The 18232-nt window shown below is 52.7% G+C and overlaps 1 protein-coding gene across 5 annotated transcripts in view; it reads right to left on the bottom strand.

The window, feature by feature from the left end:
* Window positions 1–678: 678 nt before the first annotated feature.
* The window catches only part of TMPRSS2 (transmembrane serine protease 2), a 34582-nt gene continuing 17028 nt past the window's right edge, over window positions 679–18232 (bottom strand). For 3 of the 5 annotated variants that reach the window (XM_029214477.1, XM_029214474.1, XM_029214473.1), the window contains exons 6-13: window positions 15150–15276; window positions 13884–13994; window positions 10204–10247; window positions 9009–9180; window positions 7184–7359; window positions 6406–6501; window positions 4294–4436; window positions 2426–3867 (exon numbers count right to left, since the gene is read on the bottom strand). In XM_029214477.1, coding sequence (XP_029070310.1) covers window positions 3589–3867; window positions 4294–4436; window positions 6406–6501; window positions 7184–7359; window positions 9009–9180; window positions 10204–10247; window positions 13884–13994; window positions 15150–15276 — 1148 coding nt within the window. In that variant the 3' untranslated portion in view covers window positions 2426–3588. The other 2 variants (XM_029214475.1, XM_029214476.1) reach the window with 1 other exon arrangement.

Raw genomic sequence — 18232 nt, 5'->3', positions numbered from 1 at the left:
TCCCGGACCGGGGCACGAACCCGTGTCCCCTGCATCGGCAGGCGGACTCTCAACCACTGCACCACCAGGGAAGCCCTCAACTGTGTTTTTGAACGTTATCTAACAAAAACATGTGCTTTCTTTTCTTTTTCAATTACAAGTTTTTCCATAATTTTAACGCAAATTGACATGATGAAGACAACGGCCAGTTGTTTTCTCCAATCACCTGTTACCTGTTGGGATCTGCTGGATTTGGGGAATTTGAAGAATGAGAATGGATTTTTGTTCTAGGCAGGAAAACATTTACCCAAGCTCCCTCTCCCACCTGTGGCCACAACTCCAGGGACGGAGATGCTTGTTAGTTAAGGAAGCAGCTCTGTCACCATGAGCTCGTGGGGATTTTAGGAAGACAGCTTTAGGGGAAGAGACGCTAGACTCATGTTTGAGAAGGCAGGTTCTGAAAACTCTTGGGACACTGGGCAGAGAGTTCTAGAAGAGAGTTGGGTCTCAGGGTCTGAATCTGGGAGAAGTGGGAGGTACAAGTGATTCCCCCCGGCCCCCGCCCGCTGCCTCAGACCCACCCCACCACACGGCAGCTGCTCCAACATCCCGGCCCTACAAGGTAACGCAGATTAGCTCGCGGTGGCCACACAGATCTCCAGAGCCTCAACACGTTTGGAAAAAGAATGTATAATTTATTTGTACAATTTTTCACACTTGAATTTTACAATTTAAAAAAGATACAAAACAAAAGACAAACAGTGATCACATAAATTAAGAGAAGCACTCAAGAAGGAACGCCTTCTCACCATGACAATGCTTTTTAAAATCCGCCTCGGGGAACAGGCACGTCCACATGGTCCCTGCGGTTGCTGCTGCCCAAGCATCCTGCGAGTGGATCGTACAGCCTTCCGTTCCAAGGTTAAGTCCTAGCACAGAATCACTCAATTTGTTCTTGGAAACACCAGTGTGTCTGAGAGGGGGCAGAACCTCACGGCCCTGCGTTTAGGCTTCACACTTGGCAACTGAAACGTGACCTTCCCTCCAGGGAAACTTTAGGGGCTGGAAGGGGTCACAGGGAGTCCAACACACACCTCTCTCTTCTTTGTCACAAGCATGGGTGCTGTGCTTTAGCATGTCACTTACAGAGCATTCAATTCGGAGCCAAGCACTTTGTAAAAGCAACTCAAGTCCGCTGCTGTTCACACAGGCAAAGACAACAGTAGTTTCAGAGTCAGGTGTAGAACTATTTAGAGGATCACGGCCCAGATTCCATGAGCACTGAGGTAGTAACATGTAGAAAGTTTACAGGAAACAGTGTATCTTTAATCAGCATCCCTGATTGCCCTGGGTCACCTCAATTTCCACGTGATTAGCAGACCTTAAGAGGGTCAGCAGGCACCCCACTCGGGGTGGGACCACAGTAGGGGGTGGGGTGTAGCACAGTCTCCAGGGAGAGGGACAGGGAGAAGACATGGAGTAAGGCTGGTCTCCCTGGACAGCACCCCACCCAACAGGCAGGGGCCCCCTGCCCCAGCAGTGCTCAGCACTGAACACATCTGCTCCGTCTACACCCTCACCACCACCCAAGAAGGAAAAAAGGTTTCAGTGCCCTGACAAGTGGCTATCAAGTCATCACCCATGAAGGGCTGGTCCCTTTATTTCCAGCCACCTTCCAGGGCTGCTAAAAAGGCACTAAAAAATGATCAGCAAAAATCCCTCGTGGGGAGACAGGCCCTGGGGCTGCCCCAAGTGGCCCGCACTGGCGATGGCCCCAGAGGGTGGCCCCTGCAGTTTCTACCTGGCTTCCTCCCTTCCTATCTCAAGCCGTCCAGCAGCTGAGAAGTCACCAGCCCCATGTGCATCCAAGAGGGGCCCCTGGAACGGGGCTTGGAAGGGAGGTCCCCGTGGGACAGACTCCATCCCTCTGTCCTGCACTGGCCCTGCATGCCCACACCCAGCTGGGCCTCCGCTGTCGGACGAGGGGCGCGGGACTGTGCGCCCGGGGTGGGGGAGGCCATGTGGCCTGCAGAGAACTGTGGAGCGTGCCAAAGACAGACAGGTTCACTATTTAATAAAAACGAAAGGACCTGGGAATCATTTCTAAAAATACATCATGCACAGGGATTAAAAATCAGCCCCTTCGGGCTTCCCTGGAGGCGCAGTGGTTGAGAGTCTGCCTGCCGATGCAGGGGACACGGGTTCGTGCCCCGGTCTGGGAAGATCCCACATGCCGCGGAGCGGGTGGGCCCGTGAGCCATGGCCTCTGAGCCTGCGTGTCCGGAGCCTGTGCTCCGCAACGGGAGAGGCCACAGCAGTGAGAGGCCCGCGTACCGCAAAAAAAAAAAAAAAAAAAAAAAAAATCAGCCCCTTCATTTTCTTGTGGAATGGTGTCAAGGACCCAGGCTGTATGGATTAGCTGTTTGCCTGTTCAAAAAGGAAAAAGAAACGATGTTATTTTCTTGAGACAAACAAAGGTAGAAAATTATTTTTGCCCCTAAATGAACGTGAGGCCCTTACACACCAATGAGTAAGCTTAACAAGACAAAGGGATATTGTTTTTCTACAGCATGAAGGTCAAGGGGTTAGGCTGACAGTGGAGGACAGCATGTGCAAAGGCCCTGAGGCATAAGGGGGAACGGGGTGTGTAGGGATCCAATCATTCAGCACAGCTGGGACACAGGCCTCTGTGGGCAAACCGAATGTGACCTTAGCCACTGAAAGACGTCAAGTGTCTAATTGTCCTGCTTTCTACCCACTTTCTCTGCTGCCACCCAGCCCTCTCACTCCCCGCTCTGGCCGTGTTGAGCCACCAGCGGTACCTTAACACACCTTGCCCGTTTGCTCTCTCATCCTGGAGGGACAGTCTCCCCTTGGCCTGGCTCACCTCCCTCAAGGTGTCCGGGCTGCCTTCTCCTCCCAGCCCCACCGCAGCCCCCCAGCTTCCCTCTACCACATAGCCCCCGGTGGGTCAGAGGGAGTCATCTATTTCCAGCACTCGGCCCTTTCTGGGGCGGGGACTAGATGGGCCCCGTGGCCACTTGAAGGTGTTAGGTCCTACGGTTTCAATCTGGGGAGATGCAGGCTGGACCTCATTGGGCAATGCCCTCTGGTTCTGCACCTGGGTACCTTTGGAGACTTGAGAGGGGACAGAATAGAACTTTTTCTTCCACCAGGAGCCAACCCCTAGAAGGAGCCGAAATCTGTGGGCTCTGCCAGTCCCGAGGCCCGTGAGATGGACCCAGGATCCAGGCAGAGCACAAGGACTGGGCTCCGTTATGCACTGCAGGCCAGGCCGGGAGCCTGAGGTGGCAGGGTCACCGGGAGCCCCTGGGATCTTTCCCCACCTTACCACCTCTCCTTGTACCAGAGAACCCCAGCTGCTCCCCGGCCCCAGGGTGTACTCGATAGCCCAGAAAAGGACAGGGCAGAGTCACGGCTGGCTGACCTGCCTCTCCCTGCTCTCTGCCCATCCACCAGAAGTTTGACTCAATGACGTCTGGGTGGGTAAACAGAACCACCTGAGCCAGAACTGAGCGTGGTCAGCAGAGCACAAGGAAGTCCATCACAGTCAGCTCTGGACCCTGCAAAGCTGAGCCCCAGACGTTTTCATCCAAACACCAGTGGTGGGCCCTGGACAGTGGGGGAGGGGATGCCACCTGGCACGGGGACCACACCTCCTAGGCTTTGACACAGCGAAGCCAGAGAACCCAATGAGGAGGACGGGAAAGTTACCCTCATTTGTCGATAAATCCAGTCTGTAAACACGGTCACGTTTCCGTACACTCCCGGTCGGTAAGCCTTAGCACAGCCAGACCCCCAGCTCGTGTCCCCGATCAGCCACCAGACGCTGCTCTTCAGAGTGACCAGAGGGCCTCCGCTGTCACCCTGGGGGACACAGCAGGTTACAGAGCAGAAGTGAAACCACAGGCCGTACATCACAGAGGGCAAGGAGGTGGGGGTAATGGGAGGGTCTGCAGGTCTCCTCCAACGAGGTGACAGTAATATAATCCCCCAAAGAGACTGTGCCAGCGACGAATTTGAGCCTGCATCAGTCACTAGTTACCAAATAAATGGCTGTCCATATTTTTAAATAGTCAAAATACTTATTTCTGTGGCACTGACACTTCGACCACATAGCGCCTTCCGGAGGAAGCAGTGGCGTGCATTGTTGGGGGTACCAGGGCTTTCGCACCGTCCATGGCCGTCCCTTCCCACGGCCGCCCCCGGGCCCCAGGTCGGGGAGGAGGCGCTCCTCACGGGCCCCCTGGGAGCCGGCCAAGGCCCAGAGGCTGAATGCAAGCTGGTCATCACCTGGCAGGAGTCGACGGTTCCCTGCAGGTACCCCGCGCAGATCATGGCCGGCGTGATGAGGTCACTGTACACCTGCTTGCTGTCGCACCGCCAGGGCTCGATGAGCTGCACCATCGCCGCGTTCAGCCTATCCGAGGTTTTCCCTGCAACAGAGGATGGCCTGGTTTTCCCAGGAAGCCTGGACTCCCTCCCGGGGGGCGTGGAGAGACGGCCACGTCCTTCTTCCCATACTGGCTCCTGGGACACCGGGGTATCTTCCAGCTGCTGGGGCCTGTGTTTAAAGCGGCTCCACATTTGGTTTGGGAGCAGACGGCCTGCCTCTGGGGCTGGGGAGCTCCACCTGTGTCCTAGAATCATCCTCTCCCATCACCCAACCACTTGGTTCCCTGGGATCAGCTTTCCTCCTTCATTGCTCCCTCTTCTCTGGACCGTTCCCAGGGCCACCGGAGGAGCCCTGTGTTTCCACCTCAAACACCCGACCATCCTCAACCCCACACGACCCTTCACTCTCTGACCATCTGCCCTCGGCTGCCAGCAGGTGGAAACTTCCTAGACGCTTGCTGGGACTTGCACTCTATGTCTCCCAGTTGCTACCTGGATGTCTTCTGGGCTCCATGGGCGTACCGTGCTGAAGCTGTGCCTCTCCTAGAGGGCTCCTCCACCCAAAGCCATACCGCACCCCGCCCCCCGTCCTCCGGACTTGGGAAATGGTCCCACCACCCACCGGGGGGCTCGCGTCACAGCTGGAAGCCGCCTTCCTGTGACTCTTCACTCTTTCTCTGCTGACACTCCATCCATCAGCAGATCTGAAGGCTCTGTCCCAAACGTGCTCCCACCCCCACCCCCCCCCCACCCCTGGTCTGAGCCGCCTTCTTGTCTCGGAGGACCCAGCACTGGTCCCCTCACCGTGCTGTTCCGTCTGCCCTCACCCCCAACCCTTCCGTGACTCCCTACACAGCTCTCAGATCAAGTCACTCCAGTATCCTCATTATAGCCTACAAGGCCCTATACGACCTGGCCCCAGCCTGCCCCCTCACCCCGGCTCATCGTGCCCTGGCCACACTGGCCCTTCTGTTCGTAAGACACTCTAGTCATGCAGATCTTAGCTCAAATGTCCTCTCTTCCGAGAAGCCTTCCCTGACCACCGCTCGCTGTCGCAAACCTCCGCTGTTTGAAAGCACCTAGTTCAGTTATTCCTTTCCTGTCTGAGCACATCCTGCCCCCAGACATCCATAGGAGAATGTGAAGCTCCTGCGGGTAGAGATTTCTGTCTCATTTTGTTCGCTGCTGCATTCCCAGCTCTTGGTCGGCGCGCCACAAATTGTGGCTGACTTTCCCTTTTGTCTTGGATGCTGGGAAACCTTGCTCGCAACTGGAAGGCTCAATCCAGGAGCTTTCTTTAGACCAGATGCCAGGACACCCAGGGCCACCGACATCTCCCCTACCCCTCCCAACCACCCCGCCCTTGAGCTATTCACCGTGCTTTAAAAGATCCTTGGAGGTGTGCCCTAAACACTTTTGGAAGGATGTAAACAATATATAAATGTACGACTAAGCCCATCCAATGCTCCATAAGAATGCAACAGCAAGGATCCCTTCATCTGAAAAACGTTATCTGAGATGAAAGCAAATTATAACTGAAGGCAGCTGGGCCAGCCTGTGTCAGGAGGGTCTAGTGCCTCTTCCCTCTCTGTGGTGTCAGGGCAGGAGGACAAAGCCTCTGACGCCTGCAGCTGGCATTGCCGGTCACACAAGCCCATCCTCACCGAGTCCGTTATCACACAGCCATCAAACGCAGGCAGACTTCTGGGCGGCCTGTTAGCGACCATGGGGTACAAACATGGGGGCCGTGTGCCCCTCACACGGTGGCCTTCACCCTTCAAAAACCAGTTTCCACACATTGTTCCATTTGGTCTTAATAAGGGCATGGGGTAGGTAGGGCAGCTAGGATTTTCCCATCTAGCGCGTGGGGAAACAGGCAAAAAGACTGGGCGAACTGCCCAAAGTCGTCAGATCACTTAGTGGTAGAACCAGGATCAAAACCTAGACCTCCCACTTCAGAACGCAGTGATCTGCTCCTGAGACCCGCAGATCCCCTGCTGGGAGCCTCACCTTTCTCGTAGGTGGACCCCCACCCGGAAATCCAGCAGGACTGTGTCGGTTCCAGCATCATGCCTGGGTTGGGCAGACACACTGGTTTCACTCTGTCTGTTTCAAGAAGGGAAAACAGCGTGAGCGGGTCCAGTCTAACTGAAGGCCTCGGGCGATGGTGTCCACCTGGACCTTCCCTGGGCCTGGGACCACCAGCCTCCTGCCCAGGGAGACTTCTGGATTCCAGTGTGTCCTGGCATCCCCTTTCCTGCCCCTGCCAGGACCCTCCTTCTAACAGGCAAGACGCCCCCCTCTGAAAGTTAGGGTTTCAGAGGATTGGAGATCAACAGTCCTGTGACGCAAAGAGTTGACACTGGACGTGGTAGGGCTGCATCGGACTAAATTGATAAGGATGGAGGTAAGTGATGAGCAATTTATAATTAAACTCTCAACAGGTGCAATTGCAAACCAGCACCGAGTGAAGTCTGACCCACCAGATGCTGACTAGGAAACAACTTTTCTAGACATTCACGTGTGCTGATTAAGTCGTCACCGTGCCGAGGAGGAAAAGTGCCGCAGTGAACGCATCCCTCAGTGGCCAAAGGCACATTTTGGGGTGACTCGGCCTCTGCTGAGCCCTCTTCTAGCAGCCAACCCCTCCCCTGGCTCCACACGCTACAACTCAGTGCAAGTTCCTTCCTTCTGGACATCACAGCACATTTTATTTCCAGTCAACCTCTCCTTAAGAGGTGGCCAAAACCGTTCACATACCCCGGGCTGCAGGAACGCCGCTACGCACCGTTAATAGTCAGAGGCGCCTGCAGCTTCATAAGAGCGATGTCGTTGTTCTTGGTCTTGGAATCGTAATTCGGGTGGGAAATCACTTTTGCTACTCGGTATCCGTTTCCATAGAACATGAAAGATTGTCTCAAAATTCCTGCAAAGGCCGTCCAAATCTTGGGATTGTTAAGAGGTCTGGAAGACAGACATGAACACCGCTCAGCATGTCAGAACCACAAACACTCATTTGACAGCCTTCAAAAGTCATCCGCCGGAGCCAAGGTCTCCAAGGTGACGTGATTTGTCAAAAGCCGCAGGACAAGACTGGCCAGGTGGTCTCAGGCCCCTCCCCCTCCACACCTCACACAACCCCCCCCTCCCCTCCTTTACCTCGTCAGTGAATCCTATTCCTTCCGTGCTTCCCCGCCAGCCTGCAAACCCTCGCAATTCCAAGAACCCTTATTCTTGAGCCTAAGTGCCTTCCTGAGGTTTGAAACCCCATTTCCAGCGTGGCTGGGTCTAACTGACTTTTACATGCTAGAGCATTTCCTGGCACACAGTAGGTGCTTAATAAGTGTGTACTGACGAATAGACTCTGAGTCTAATAGCCGTCCAGGCATTACCTTTATCTGGGTATTTCCCTTCTAAGAAAATCCTAAATCCTACAGCCCATGGAATACGGTGGATGGAAGGAAGGGAACGCTCTTGGGTAATAAACACTGCTTTCTTCAACCATACAACAGCCCTTGGAGCAGCACACCTGTCTTACAGGTGCAGATGCTACAGTCAGCCACCTGGAGGGAACTGTCTGAAGCCACTGAGCCAGAGAATGGCCAAGCCAGGCCTGGCCTCACTCTAAAGAAAAATAACTCTGATGAGTGTGAGTGAGCCTTTTTCAAAATAGCCATGTGACCAAAACACACAAAAAAACCCCACAAAAAAACCGTCCACGTTTAAGAAAAAAGGAGGGGGAATAGTATCTTCTACAAAAGCTAACACTGTAAATGATGGCTACCCTTGCCCCTCTCCACCCACCTGTATGGGCAATGCTGTGGCCCAGGGTGTTTAATGGACCACAGAGGACCTTCCTGCATGGCAGTGTGAGGTCTGAGTGTCTTTGAGTGCACCCTCTCTGGCGATGAGCACCCAGGGGAAACCAGGCCTCCCAAGAGGGCAGGGGCCTCAGGAAAGGTGGGACGGAGCTGAGAAGACTGTGGGCTAGAAGGAGTTCTTTCTTTTTTTTTTTTTTTTATAAATTTATTTATTTTATTTTTGGCTGAGTTGGGTCTTTGTTGCTGTGCACGGGCTTTCTCTAGTTGTGGCGAGCGGGGGCTACTCTTGGTTGCAGTGCGTGGGCTTCTCATTGCGGTGGCTTCTCTTGTTGTGGAGAACGGGCTCTAGGTGCACGGGCTTCAGTAGTTGTGGCGCGCAGGCTCTAGAGCGCAGGCTCAGTAGTTGTGGCGCACGGGCTTAGTTGCTCCGCGGCACGTGGGATCTTCCGGACCAGGGCTCGAACCCGTGTCCCCTGCATTGGCAGGCGGATTCTTAGCCACTGCGCCACCAGGGAAGCCCCTCGAAGGAGTTCTGATCACAGCATCACCCCAGCCCCACACCGCATCCCGGCGCCAGACCCCGTGAGTAATGGACGCACGCTGAAGGGATGGGCTTGGCCACGTGCTGCACGAGTCATTTGACCCTCCCAGCGAGGCAACGACCTGGGCGTCCTTAGAATCCCCGCGTGTCCACAAGGAAACAGGAACCCGAAGGAGTCGGAGACTTCACTCCAGGCCGCAGGGCCCAGAGCCTCCGCCTCCCAACCCGGGACCCGCCCCCGCGGGACTTACTCCTCCACGCAGTGGGCGGCGGTCACGATCCACTCGGGGGTGATGATGGAGCCTCCGCAGACATGGGTGCCCTGCACGTGCAGGCTGACTTGCCAGGGCCAGTCCCCCGAGGCAGCGCTCGACCCGCCCACGATCCGGCTCTGGCGGCTCGTCTTCCCCGAGACCCCGCACTCTGAGGGCGACAAGCACAGCGCGGCCGGCCAGTGAGAGAAGCAGGGCCGCCCGCTTCCAGCCGCCTGACGCCCGTCACACCCGGTGCCCAAACGGCCCCCAGCCCGAGGGTCCAGCCTGGCCGGAGGGTGACTGTTGTCTGCTCTTGGTCCTGTTTGTTTGGGGTCCGACTTTCAGAGAACGTGTCCTGGTCTCTTTGCGTTGGGGGGTGGGGTGAGAGGACAGCCCCCCAGCCCCCCTCCCCCCAGGAAGCACCACTTCTGCTGGCACTGGGTGCCCCTGTTCCTTGGCACTCGTGCGATTCCATCGGCGTCTCCCGTACACCCAGGTGGGGGGCCTGGATAACAAAAGCCCTGGCACCCCCTCGAATGCTCAGAGGCCCCAAGATTCCTGAATAGAGCTAAGGAGGCTTTTCTCATGTGTGCTGCTCTCAAGCTGCCAGGAGGTGGATGGTGGAGCGTGCGCGGGAAGGCAGGGCAGGCACCTGCTTTCTCCGTACCTAAAGAAGCTTTAGCCAGCCTGGGTGGGAAGGTACCAGAAGGACCACTGGGGCATGCGTCCACCTAGGGGCGTCTGCTAGCTTCACCTGTTCAAACTGAAAAGCCAAGCTTCAGGCCTGAGACCCGTATGGGAAAAGGATGGGGCTGTCCCAGAGAAGGGAGCGCAGGGACAGTGTCCTCCATACCAGTAGAAGGTTTGGAAACTATAAATAATCCAAACACAGGAACGGGGACACCCACAGGCCTCCAGCTCCAGCGCGGGGATGCCCTAGAGTGTGGCCCCGTCAGTTTCTTGAGCTCTCCCGTCCTCATGGGATAGCTGCTTCTTGGACTTGAGGCTGAAGGCGTCTCAAGTGCATCGGAATTCAAGAAAGGAGCCCCTTGGGCAGAGTGCTGGGCATGTCCTGACCTGTTACCCCACCTTATCTCTCCACATCCCCCAGAGACACAGGGAGATACATTTCTATAAGTACCAAATGTTTCCTATTTTAGAAACACAAAAAGGAAAACCAAGAATCACTTACCTATACAGCGTAAAGAAACCACTGTTTTTGAAGAACAGACATCACTACAAAAGAAAAGGGGAAAATTCTGGTCACTCTAACAAACGAGACACTTGATTCTCAAAATGCTTAGAAATAAATATTTTCGTCTACTGTTCTCACAGCCTCCCCAGACGCAGGAGAGTCCAGAGCTGAAGACTCGAATAAGGAAAGTAAACCTATGTACATGGGGGACGGTAGTAAAGAGCAGACACTGAGTCAAAGTGCAGGGTTCAAATCCAAGCTGTGTGACCTTGGACAAGCTTCCTAACCTCTCTGTGCCTCAATCTCCCCATCTGCAGAATGGGCTAATATAGTACCAACTCATAGGGTGGTTGTGAAGATAAGCACACATCATATCAGCTGTTATTATTTTTCCTTGGGATTTAAAATGATCCTTTAATTTTGTAAGGAAGACATTCGTAAACTTCCAGGTTCCTATAACTGCTTTACATTTACCGCACAGGAAACTATACAGTCAATCATTTGCCTGGGAACAGAAGAAAAGTTACTCATTTGGGGGGCAGACATTCCAGGTTACATATGAAAAAGAAACAACCAATGCGTTCCACTGTGTACGGAATTCTCCCCCAATATGCTGAGGAGAAGAGAAACAGCCCTGACACCCACATGTTCGAACCTGGCCACGTTCTGTTGAACGTAAACAGCTCCCAGGGCATCAACATGGGGCCAGACCACTGTTACATGATGGATCAGGACGCAGGCACGCCCACTGCACGATCCCATGAGCCTGGTCCAAGCCACACAGTGACCAACAGGCCCCTATGCTGGCTGACACGAGTAGCCGCACTTCCCAGCCAATCCCAGCCATAGCCTGGCTTCATGCCACCCACCTTCTAAAAAAAAAAAAACCATTAAGGTACCAACTACAGAATCACCCTCACTTCCGGACAGCATCCAATGCAGGGCAAAGCCCTGCTTCCTGGAACCTTCCCCAAAAGGACTCAACGCAAGCCCACACCCTGTAATAAGTCCCTTCTCACCCGCTTCCATGGAGACACCCACAGTTCCAGGACAAGGCATGTCCTGGTGGTCTCTGGCTGGGGGGCATTGGATGCCAAGAGAAGACATGTTCCCATTAAGAGAAGATGCTTTGTAAGGACCATAAGGTCATTCTCCTCTGCACACTGCAGCCACCGGCATCAGGGCGCAAAACAGCCACTCAGACAAACCCTGCGAGGACTCAGGTATCAAAGAGCAACTTCTGAAAGCAGAGAGGAAAGCAGTTCTCCCACCTCACGCCATGCATGCCGGGGACACCACATCCCGGGCAATGACCTTCTCTTCTTTCCTCCAAACCCAGCAGCCACCTTGTGAGTTACCGAGAGGTGGCAGCCTTTCCTCCCCTGCTCAGCCCTGATTCCTGGTAACCAAAGACGATGAAGAGACAGTCGGGGGCATTTACAAAGAGCCCAGGCAGCTGTGTTTAGTTCCTCGGGAGGGCAAACCACGGCCTGCTGTTTTGATGGGCACACCTGGCCGTGTGCACCCCTTCTCCTGGGCTCACCATCTCACATTCCTGGGGACAGCCAGACCAGGTGCCCCAGGCAGAAGTCAGCCCCCCGGGCCACCAGGAACGCAAACCTGCTCCCAGCCTCCCACGCACACGGAAGGAGGGGAAGTGTGACCCATCCATCCTCCCCTAAATGCAGCATCTGGCACCTGGCCAGCAGGGAGGTGACGGCCTGCCTGGCCACCTGGAGATGGGAGATGGGGACCTGGGAGCTGAGGAGGACTTAAGCAAGAAGGACACTGTGTATCTTTCACGTTAAGGAACATTCGGATAGTAATAATGATCCTAGGAAGACTGCAACCATTTTCAACATATGCAACACAAAATGAGTAGCTCAAGCCCAGCCCTCTCCCCCACCCTCCGAAGCAGTTAAACCATCAACCATGGGACCAGCTCAGGTTCATTTCCACCCACCAGACGCACTGCGACCCGTCCAGCGCTGCAAGTATCCCTCCAGGTACAGGAAACATTGGTGCCCTGGACCAGCCGCTCGCTCTCAGGCCCACCCCTTGCACAGCATCCTCTGACACGATTGCTTGGGCTGGGGGACCAACCACCCCCGCTGCCTGGGGCTGGGGGGCTTCTTGGGAAGCAGGATTTCCAGTGTGAAACCGGCAGAGTCCTGGGCAAACCAGGATGAGTTGATCACCCCAGTGGAGACCCTGAGACATTCTTTTGGACTCCTAGACACACACCCTGACACACTGTAAGGTACATGTCTAATGTCCGGAGAGAGAAAAAAATCAGGAAAGAGGAATTTCAATTGTGCAATGTTACCCAATACCATGGAGGGCAGAGGGCACAAACAAGATGGCAAATAGACCTTAGCCACTTCCCTGGAATAAACCCAGAGCTGCTCAGAGGGACGAGTCCTACGTAAAGTCCAATCTCCGCCCCACGAGAAACTCAGACAAACCCGCAGGTGCAGCAGAGAAATCAAACTCTGGACAGTGATTCTCCCTGACGCCTCCTACTCATTCCCATTACACAATTCTTGAAAGGAAAGAGGAAATCACCGTGGCCAACAGGCACATGAAAAGATGCTCAACATCACTAATTAGAGAAATGCAAATCAAAACTACAATGAGGTATCACCTCACACCAGTCAGAATGACCATCATCAAAAAGTCTACAAATAAGGGCTTCCCTGGTGGCGCAGTGGTTGAGAGTCTGCCTGCAGATGCAGGGGACGTGGGTGCGCGCCCCGGTCCGGGAAGATCCCACATGCCGCAGAGCGGCTGGGCCCGTGAGCCATGGCCACTCAGCCTGCGCGTCCGGAGCCTGTGCTCCGCAACAGGAGAGGTCACAACAGTGAGAGGCCTGCGTACCGCAAAAAATAGTCTATAAATTACAAATGCTGGAGAGGGTGTGGAGATAAGGGAACCCTCCTACACTGTTGGTGGGAATGTAAATTGGTGCAGACACTATGAAGAACGATATGGAGGTTCCTTAAGAAACTAAAAATAGAGCTACCATATGATCCAGCAATCTCACTCCTGGACATATTTCTGGACAAAACTACAATTCAATAACATACATGCACCCCAATGTGCACTGCAGCACTATTTACAATAGTCAAGACATGGAAGCAACCTAAATGTCCATCGACAGAGGAATGGATGAAGAAGATGTGGTCCATGTATACAAGGGCATATGACTCAGCCATAATAAAGAATGAAATAATGCCACTTACAGTAACGTGGATGGACCTAGAGATTATCGCACTAAGCAAAGTAAATCGGAAAGAGAAAGACAAATACCATATATCACTTATATGTGGAATCTAAAATATGACACAAATGACCTTATCTAAGAAACAAACTCACAGACATAGAGAATAGACCTGTGGTTGCCAAGCGGGGAGGGAGGTGGGGGAAGGATGGATTGGGAGTTTGGGATTAGCAGATGCAAACTAGCATATATAGGATGGATAGGCAATAAGGACCTACTGTATAGCACAAGGAACTATATTCAATATCCTGTAATAAACCATAACGGGAAAAGAATATGAAAAAGAACGTATATATAACTGAATCACTTTGCCATACAGTAGAAATTAACATAACATTGAAAATCAACTATACTTCAATGAAATACATTTTTAAAAAGAAATCACCAAATTAAATACCTGTGGTAGAGTTTTTTATAGAGATCGATATTGTTGGCACTGACATTCAGCTTCATGAAGCTTGTGGCCCCGCTGTCATCCACTATTCCTTGGCTAGAAAAAAAACTATTCCTGAAAAAGACAGAAAATCTTGTTTAAAATAATGGGTTTTGTTGTGAGCATTCGTAAATCCTATGTTATAGCTACATCAGAATATGACATTCTGGTTACGAGGAACAGCATAGCATTTGGGAAAACAAAAACACAACTTCCAGTCAAGTGACGCTGCGTTATAACCATCTTTCCATCCGATAAGCCTGAAGTGTCAGGGAAATGTCCTCCATCAGTCGTGTTTCTAATCTAATCTGGATTAGGATAAAGAAGCAGTAAGCATAAGGGTGTGTGAGTACATATAATGTAACAAAATTACACATGTTACAATGCTCCCAGCGATAAAATACAGACCCTGAACCGTGATGGGGCCTCACTTACGTCATTCACAGTGACATACGCTACAATTGGGGGCTGGCATTTTGAAGTATTTCACTAGCTAAGATGCCAGCTTTCTTATCAAGTGGTAATTCACTTTGAAAACTGGCATAAAGGCAACACACTAGAATTGCACAGAATTTACACGGTGACACCCTCAAGGAAGAGACGGTGGCAATGAAATCGCACGGCCTTTCCCTGGGAGGCCAGACGGCTGCCACGCGTTGACAAGGATGGTCTGGCGTGTCCCTGGCTGGAATCCTGAGGAGGGGGCACTCCCACCCCCTTCTCCCACCTCCTCTGGTGGCTGCATGAGGAATTAATTCTCTAACGGATAAATCTGTTGATCAGCTCTCTTCTGTTCAAAGGCCTCCAGCGCCTTCTGCGCTCACGCAGTGAAGGTTATGCAGATCTGTTCCCTCCAGACCTTCCCTGCAGCCCTCCCCTCTCGCTACCACCCAGGAGGTGAGTGGAGTCAAGGCTTCAACCCTGCCTGGGGGCTCCTTAGGAAATGAGTCACCCAAGGCCCTCGGCCAGCACCCTGGACCCTGGTGACCGCAGAGCTGGACAGCCTCGAGTAACCAGGAGCTGATGGAGGCCCCAGAGGCAGGGCTGGGGGTGCCATGGAGGGGGATGGGGCAGTGTGGTGCCCACAGTCCCCTGCTGGCTTGTCGGAGTGGCTTTAGAAAGGAGACAAAGGCTCGTGGTGCCCCTGTGTTGGCACTTCCAGGGAGGGACAGAGAGAAGCAGTGATCTTATGTGACCATCATCACGGAGGCCACGGGGCTCAGAACTCACGGGTAGCCCATGTCCTGGCACGCCGCTCTCCCGTAGTTGTCACTCCAGTCATCCTGGCACACGGGGTGCCAGGACTTCCTCTGAGTTGAGTACACCTGAAGGATGAAGTTGGGTCCGTAGAGACGAACTGCAGGAAGGGAGATTCTGGTGAGTCTCAAACCATCGTCCTGTCTGCCACATGAGCCCCACCTTCCCTGGGACACAGAGGCCCTGGGACCCAGAGGCAGGGCTGGGCTCCCTCTTCCCAAGGCACCAGCTACACACGAGAGATGCCGAGAATCCAGCCTTTCCCCGCAAAATATGCCCTTCCCCCACAAGAACTGAAAACAGGTATTCAGACAAAAATGAACATTGTACACAAATGTTCGTGAAAGCATTACCCACAAGAGCCAAAAGGTGGAAACAACCCAAATGTCCATCTACCGATGAATGCACAAAATGTGGTCCATCCGCATAATGCAGTATTATTTGTTCATGAAAGGGGATGAAACACTGACACAATACGGCACCCACGACATTCTGCTGACTGAAAGAGGCCAGACACAAAGGCTCACACACTGTATGATCCCATTTCTGTGAAACGTCTAGAGAAGGAAATCTATAGAGACTGAAAGTAGGTTAGTGGTTGCTCAGGGCCTGGCATCTGGGGCTCATTCTGCTGTGGAATGACCAGCCTTGGTCTGATCATTTCCTACTGCTTCTGTGATGAGTGACTCCACACACCAGGTGAGTGGATAAACCAACTGGAGGACATCTAGACAATGGATTACGATTCAACACTAGAAAGAACTGAGCTATCAGGCCATGAAGAGACGTGGAGGAACCTTAAATGCACATCATTCGGTGAAAGAAGCATCTGAAAGGGCTCCAATTCTAAGATACTTGGGGAAAGGCAAAACCATGGAGATGGTAGGCAGATCAGTGGTTACTCGGGGCTGGGGAGTAAGGGATGAACAAGTAGGGCACAGAGGATTTCTAGGGCAGTGAAACTACTCTGTATGACACTGTCATGGTGGATACATGTTAGACATCTGTCCAAACCTACTGTCCAGATGTATACATTGTACATTTATCTGCAATACAGAGTAAACCTTAATGTAAACTAAGGACTTCAGTCAATAACAATGTATCAATATCGACTTATCACTTACAATGCATGTGCCACCCCAAGGCAAGATGTTACAAACAGGGGCGACTGTATGTGAGGGCACGGTGGGGGGTGGGGACTCTGTTCGTTCTGTACACGTGAAACTGCTCCGGATTCCACGCAAAGGAACGCAGCGAGTACAGCAGAGGGGAAGGGGAGGCTCACGTCCCAGCAGAAGAGTGACTTCCAGGATGTGTCCTCAAGCCCTGTGGAGTCAGCTGGATGGCAACCATAGGGAGATGGGCACATTAACAATGCAAACACATATTTACATTTTCGTGCAAAAGCTCTGTGCAAGGAGAAACAAGATACTCTTACTCGTTGCCCCTAAGGAAAAACATGATTGGCTGATGAAGAGGCGCGCGTGTGTGTGTGTGTCTGTGTGTGTGTGTTAGAAAAACTACCCTGTTCTTTCCTCTTCCTCACATCCTTGTTTCACGTGTGTCTTCTTTACTGCTCACACAGAACATGTCACTCCTGACAGGGCTGGTCACCAAACGTGTAGGGGGTTTTCTCCACACCAGGCAATTCTCCACGACACCAGCTGGGCGTCCTACAATTTAATTCTAACACTCTTTACCTGGAGATAGTGTGAGCTCCCACAGGTTGAGGGCTCAGTCCCACAAGACTGCCCTCCTCCCCCTTCCCCCGCCCCCCCCAGTTCAGATGCTAGCCCCAAGTCCAGGTTGTCACCTGTGCTTCTGACCGACCAGCTAGAACTCAGAGGTTCCCGCGATCCCCTCCTCAGCTTCGATTAATTTGCTAGAGCAGCTCACAGAACTCAGGAAAAGCATTTACTTACTGTTTACCAGTTCATTATAAAGGATGGGATAAAGGACACAGATGCACATCCAGAGGAAGAGAAGCACAGGGCAAGGTATGTGGGGAGGGGCGGGAGATTCCGTGCCCTCTGGGCACACCGGTCTCCCCAGATCTTCATGGGGTCACCAACCCGGAAGCTCCCCAACCCTGTACTTTTGGGATTTTATGGAGGCTCCATCACGTAGGCATGTTCGATCATTAACTCCATTTTCAGCCTCTCCCCCTCTCAAGACAATAGGGTGCGGAGCTACAGTCTAAGCTTGTTCTCTGCCATGACCAGCCCCCATCCAGGAGCCATTCAGGAGCCCGCCAAGAGTCGCGTTCTTAGGACAAAAGACACTCCTATCACCCAGGAAATGACAAGGGTTTTAGGAGCTCTGTGTCAGGAACTGGGGTCAAGGATGAAATACTAGAACCAAAGATGCTGCTGGTGGTCTTTTCACTTTGGAATCACTAGAGTTTCAGGAGCCCTGTGCCGGGAACTGGGGGCAGAGACCAATACATACACTCTGTTATCTCACAGTGTGTGAGTATATACTATGTGTAAGTATGTGAGTGTGTGTGTGTTATGTGTGAGTGTGCATGAGTGTAAGTGAAATGGGGGAGATGAGATTTTTCACTGCATACCCTTAGGGACTTCCTGAATTATGATCTATTTGAGTACATTAACTCTTAAAGTATTTAAATAAATACAACTTCAGTATTAAGAAGAGAGAGAGAAAGTCTCTCCAGGTAACATGAGTTTGTCTTGCTAGAATTTATCAACACATGCACGTGCACAGGTAGGGAAACATCAAATGTCATTCCGCCTGAGAGCTTAACCACGTCTTCTCAACCTCAAAAACTCCCTGCTTTACTTAAGAAAATGGTGACAAATATATTATCACCAAAATAAAGGCAAGTCACTATGTCAACAGTTTATAGAGTGAGTGAGTCACTGCCAAGTGCAAACCCTCTCCGGGAAGGAACTGCAGGAGGTCGGGACTTAGAGGCCAAGGCACCAGCGTGGACGCAGGTCCATGCAGATGGTGCAGAGGCTGAGCTCTGGCCTAACCCCCAACCCTGAGGATTCCACGGCCAAGTCCGCACTGCCTCTCACACAGGTGCCCTGACC

This window comes from Monodon monoceros, unplaced genomic scaffold (genome assembly GCF_005190385.1).
Source record: "Monodon monoceros isolate NGI ecotype Baffin Bay Population unplaced genomic scaffold, NGI_Narwhal_1 Super_Scaffold_11, whole genome shotgun sequence".
In the NCBI taxonomy this organism is placed as follows: Eukaryota; Metazoa; Chordata; class Mammalia; order Artiodactyla; family Monodontidae; genus Monodon; species Monodon monoceros.
Note: the sequence above shows the minus strand (reverse complement) of the source record. Positions and strands in the feature narration are given on the sequence as shown.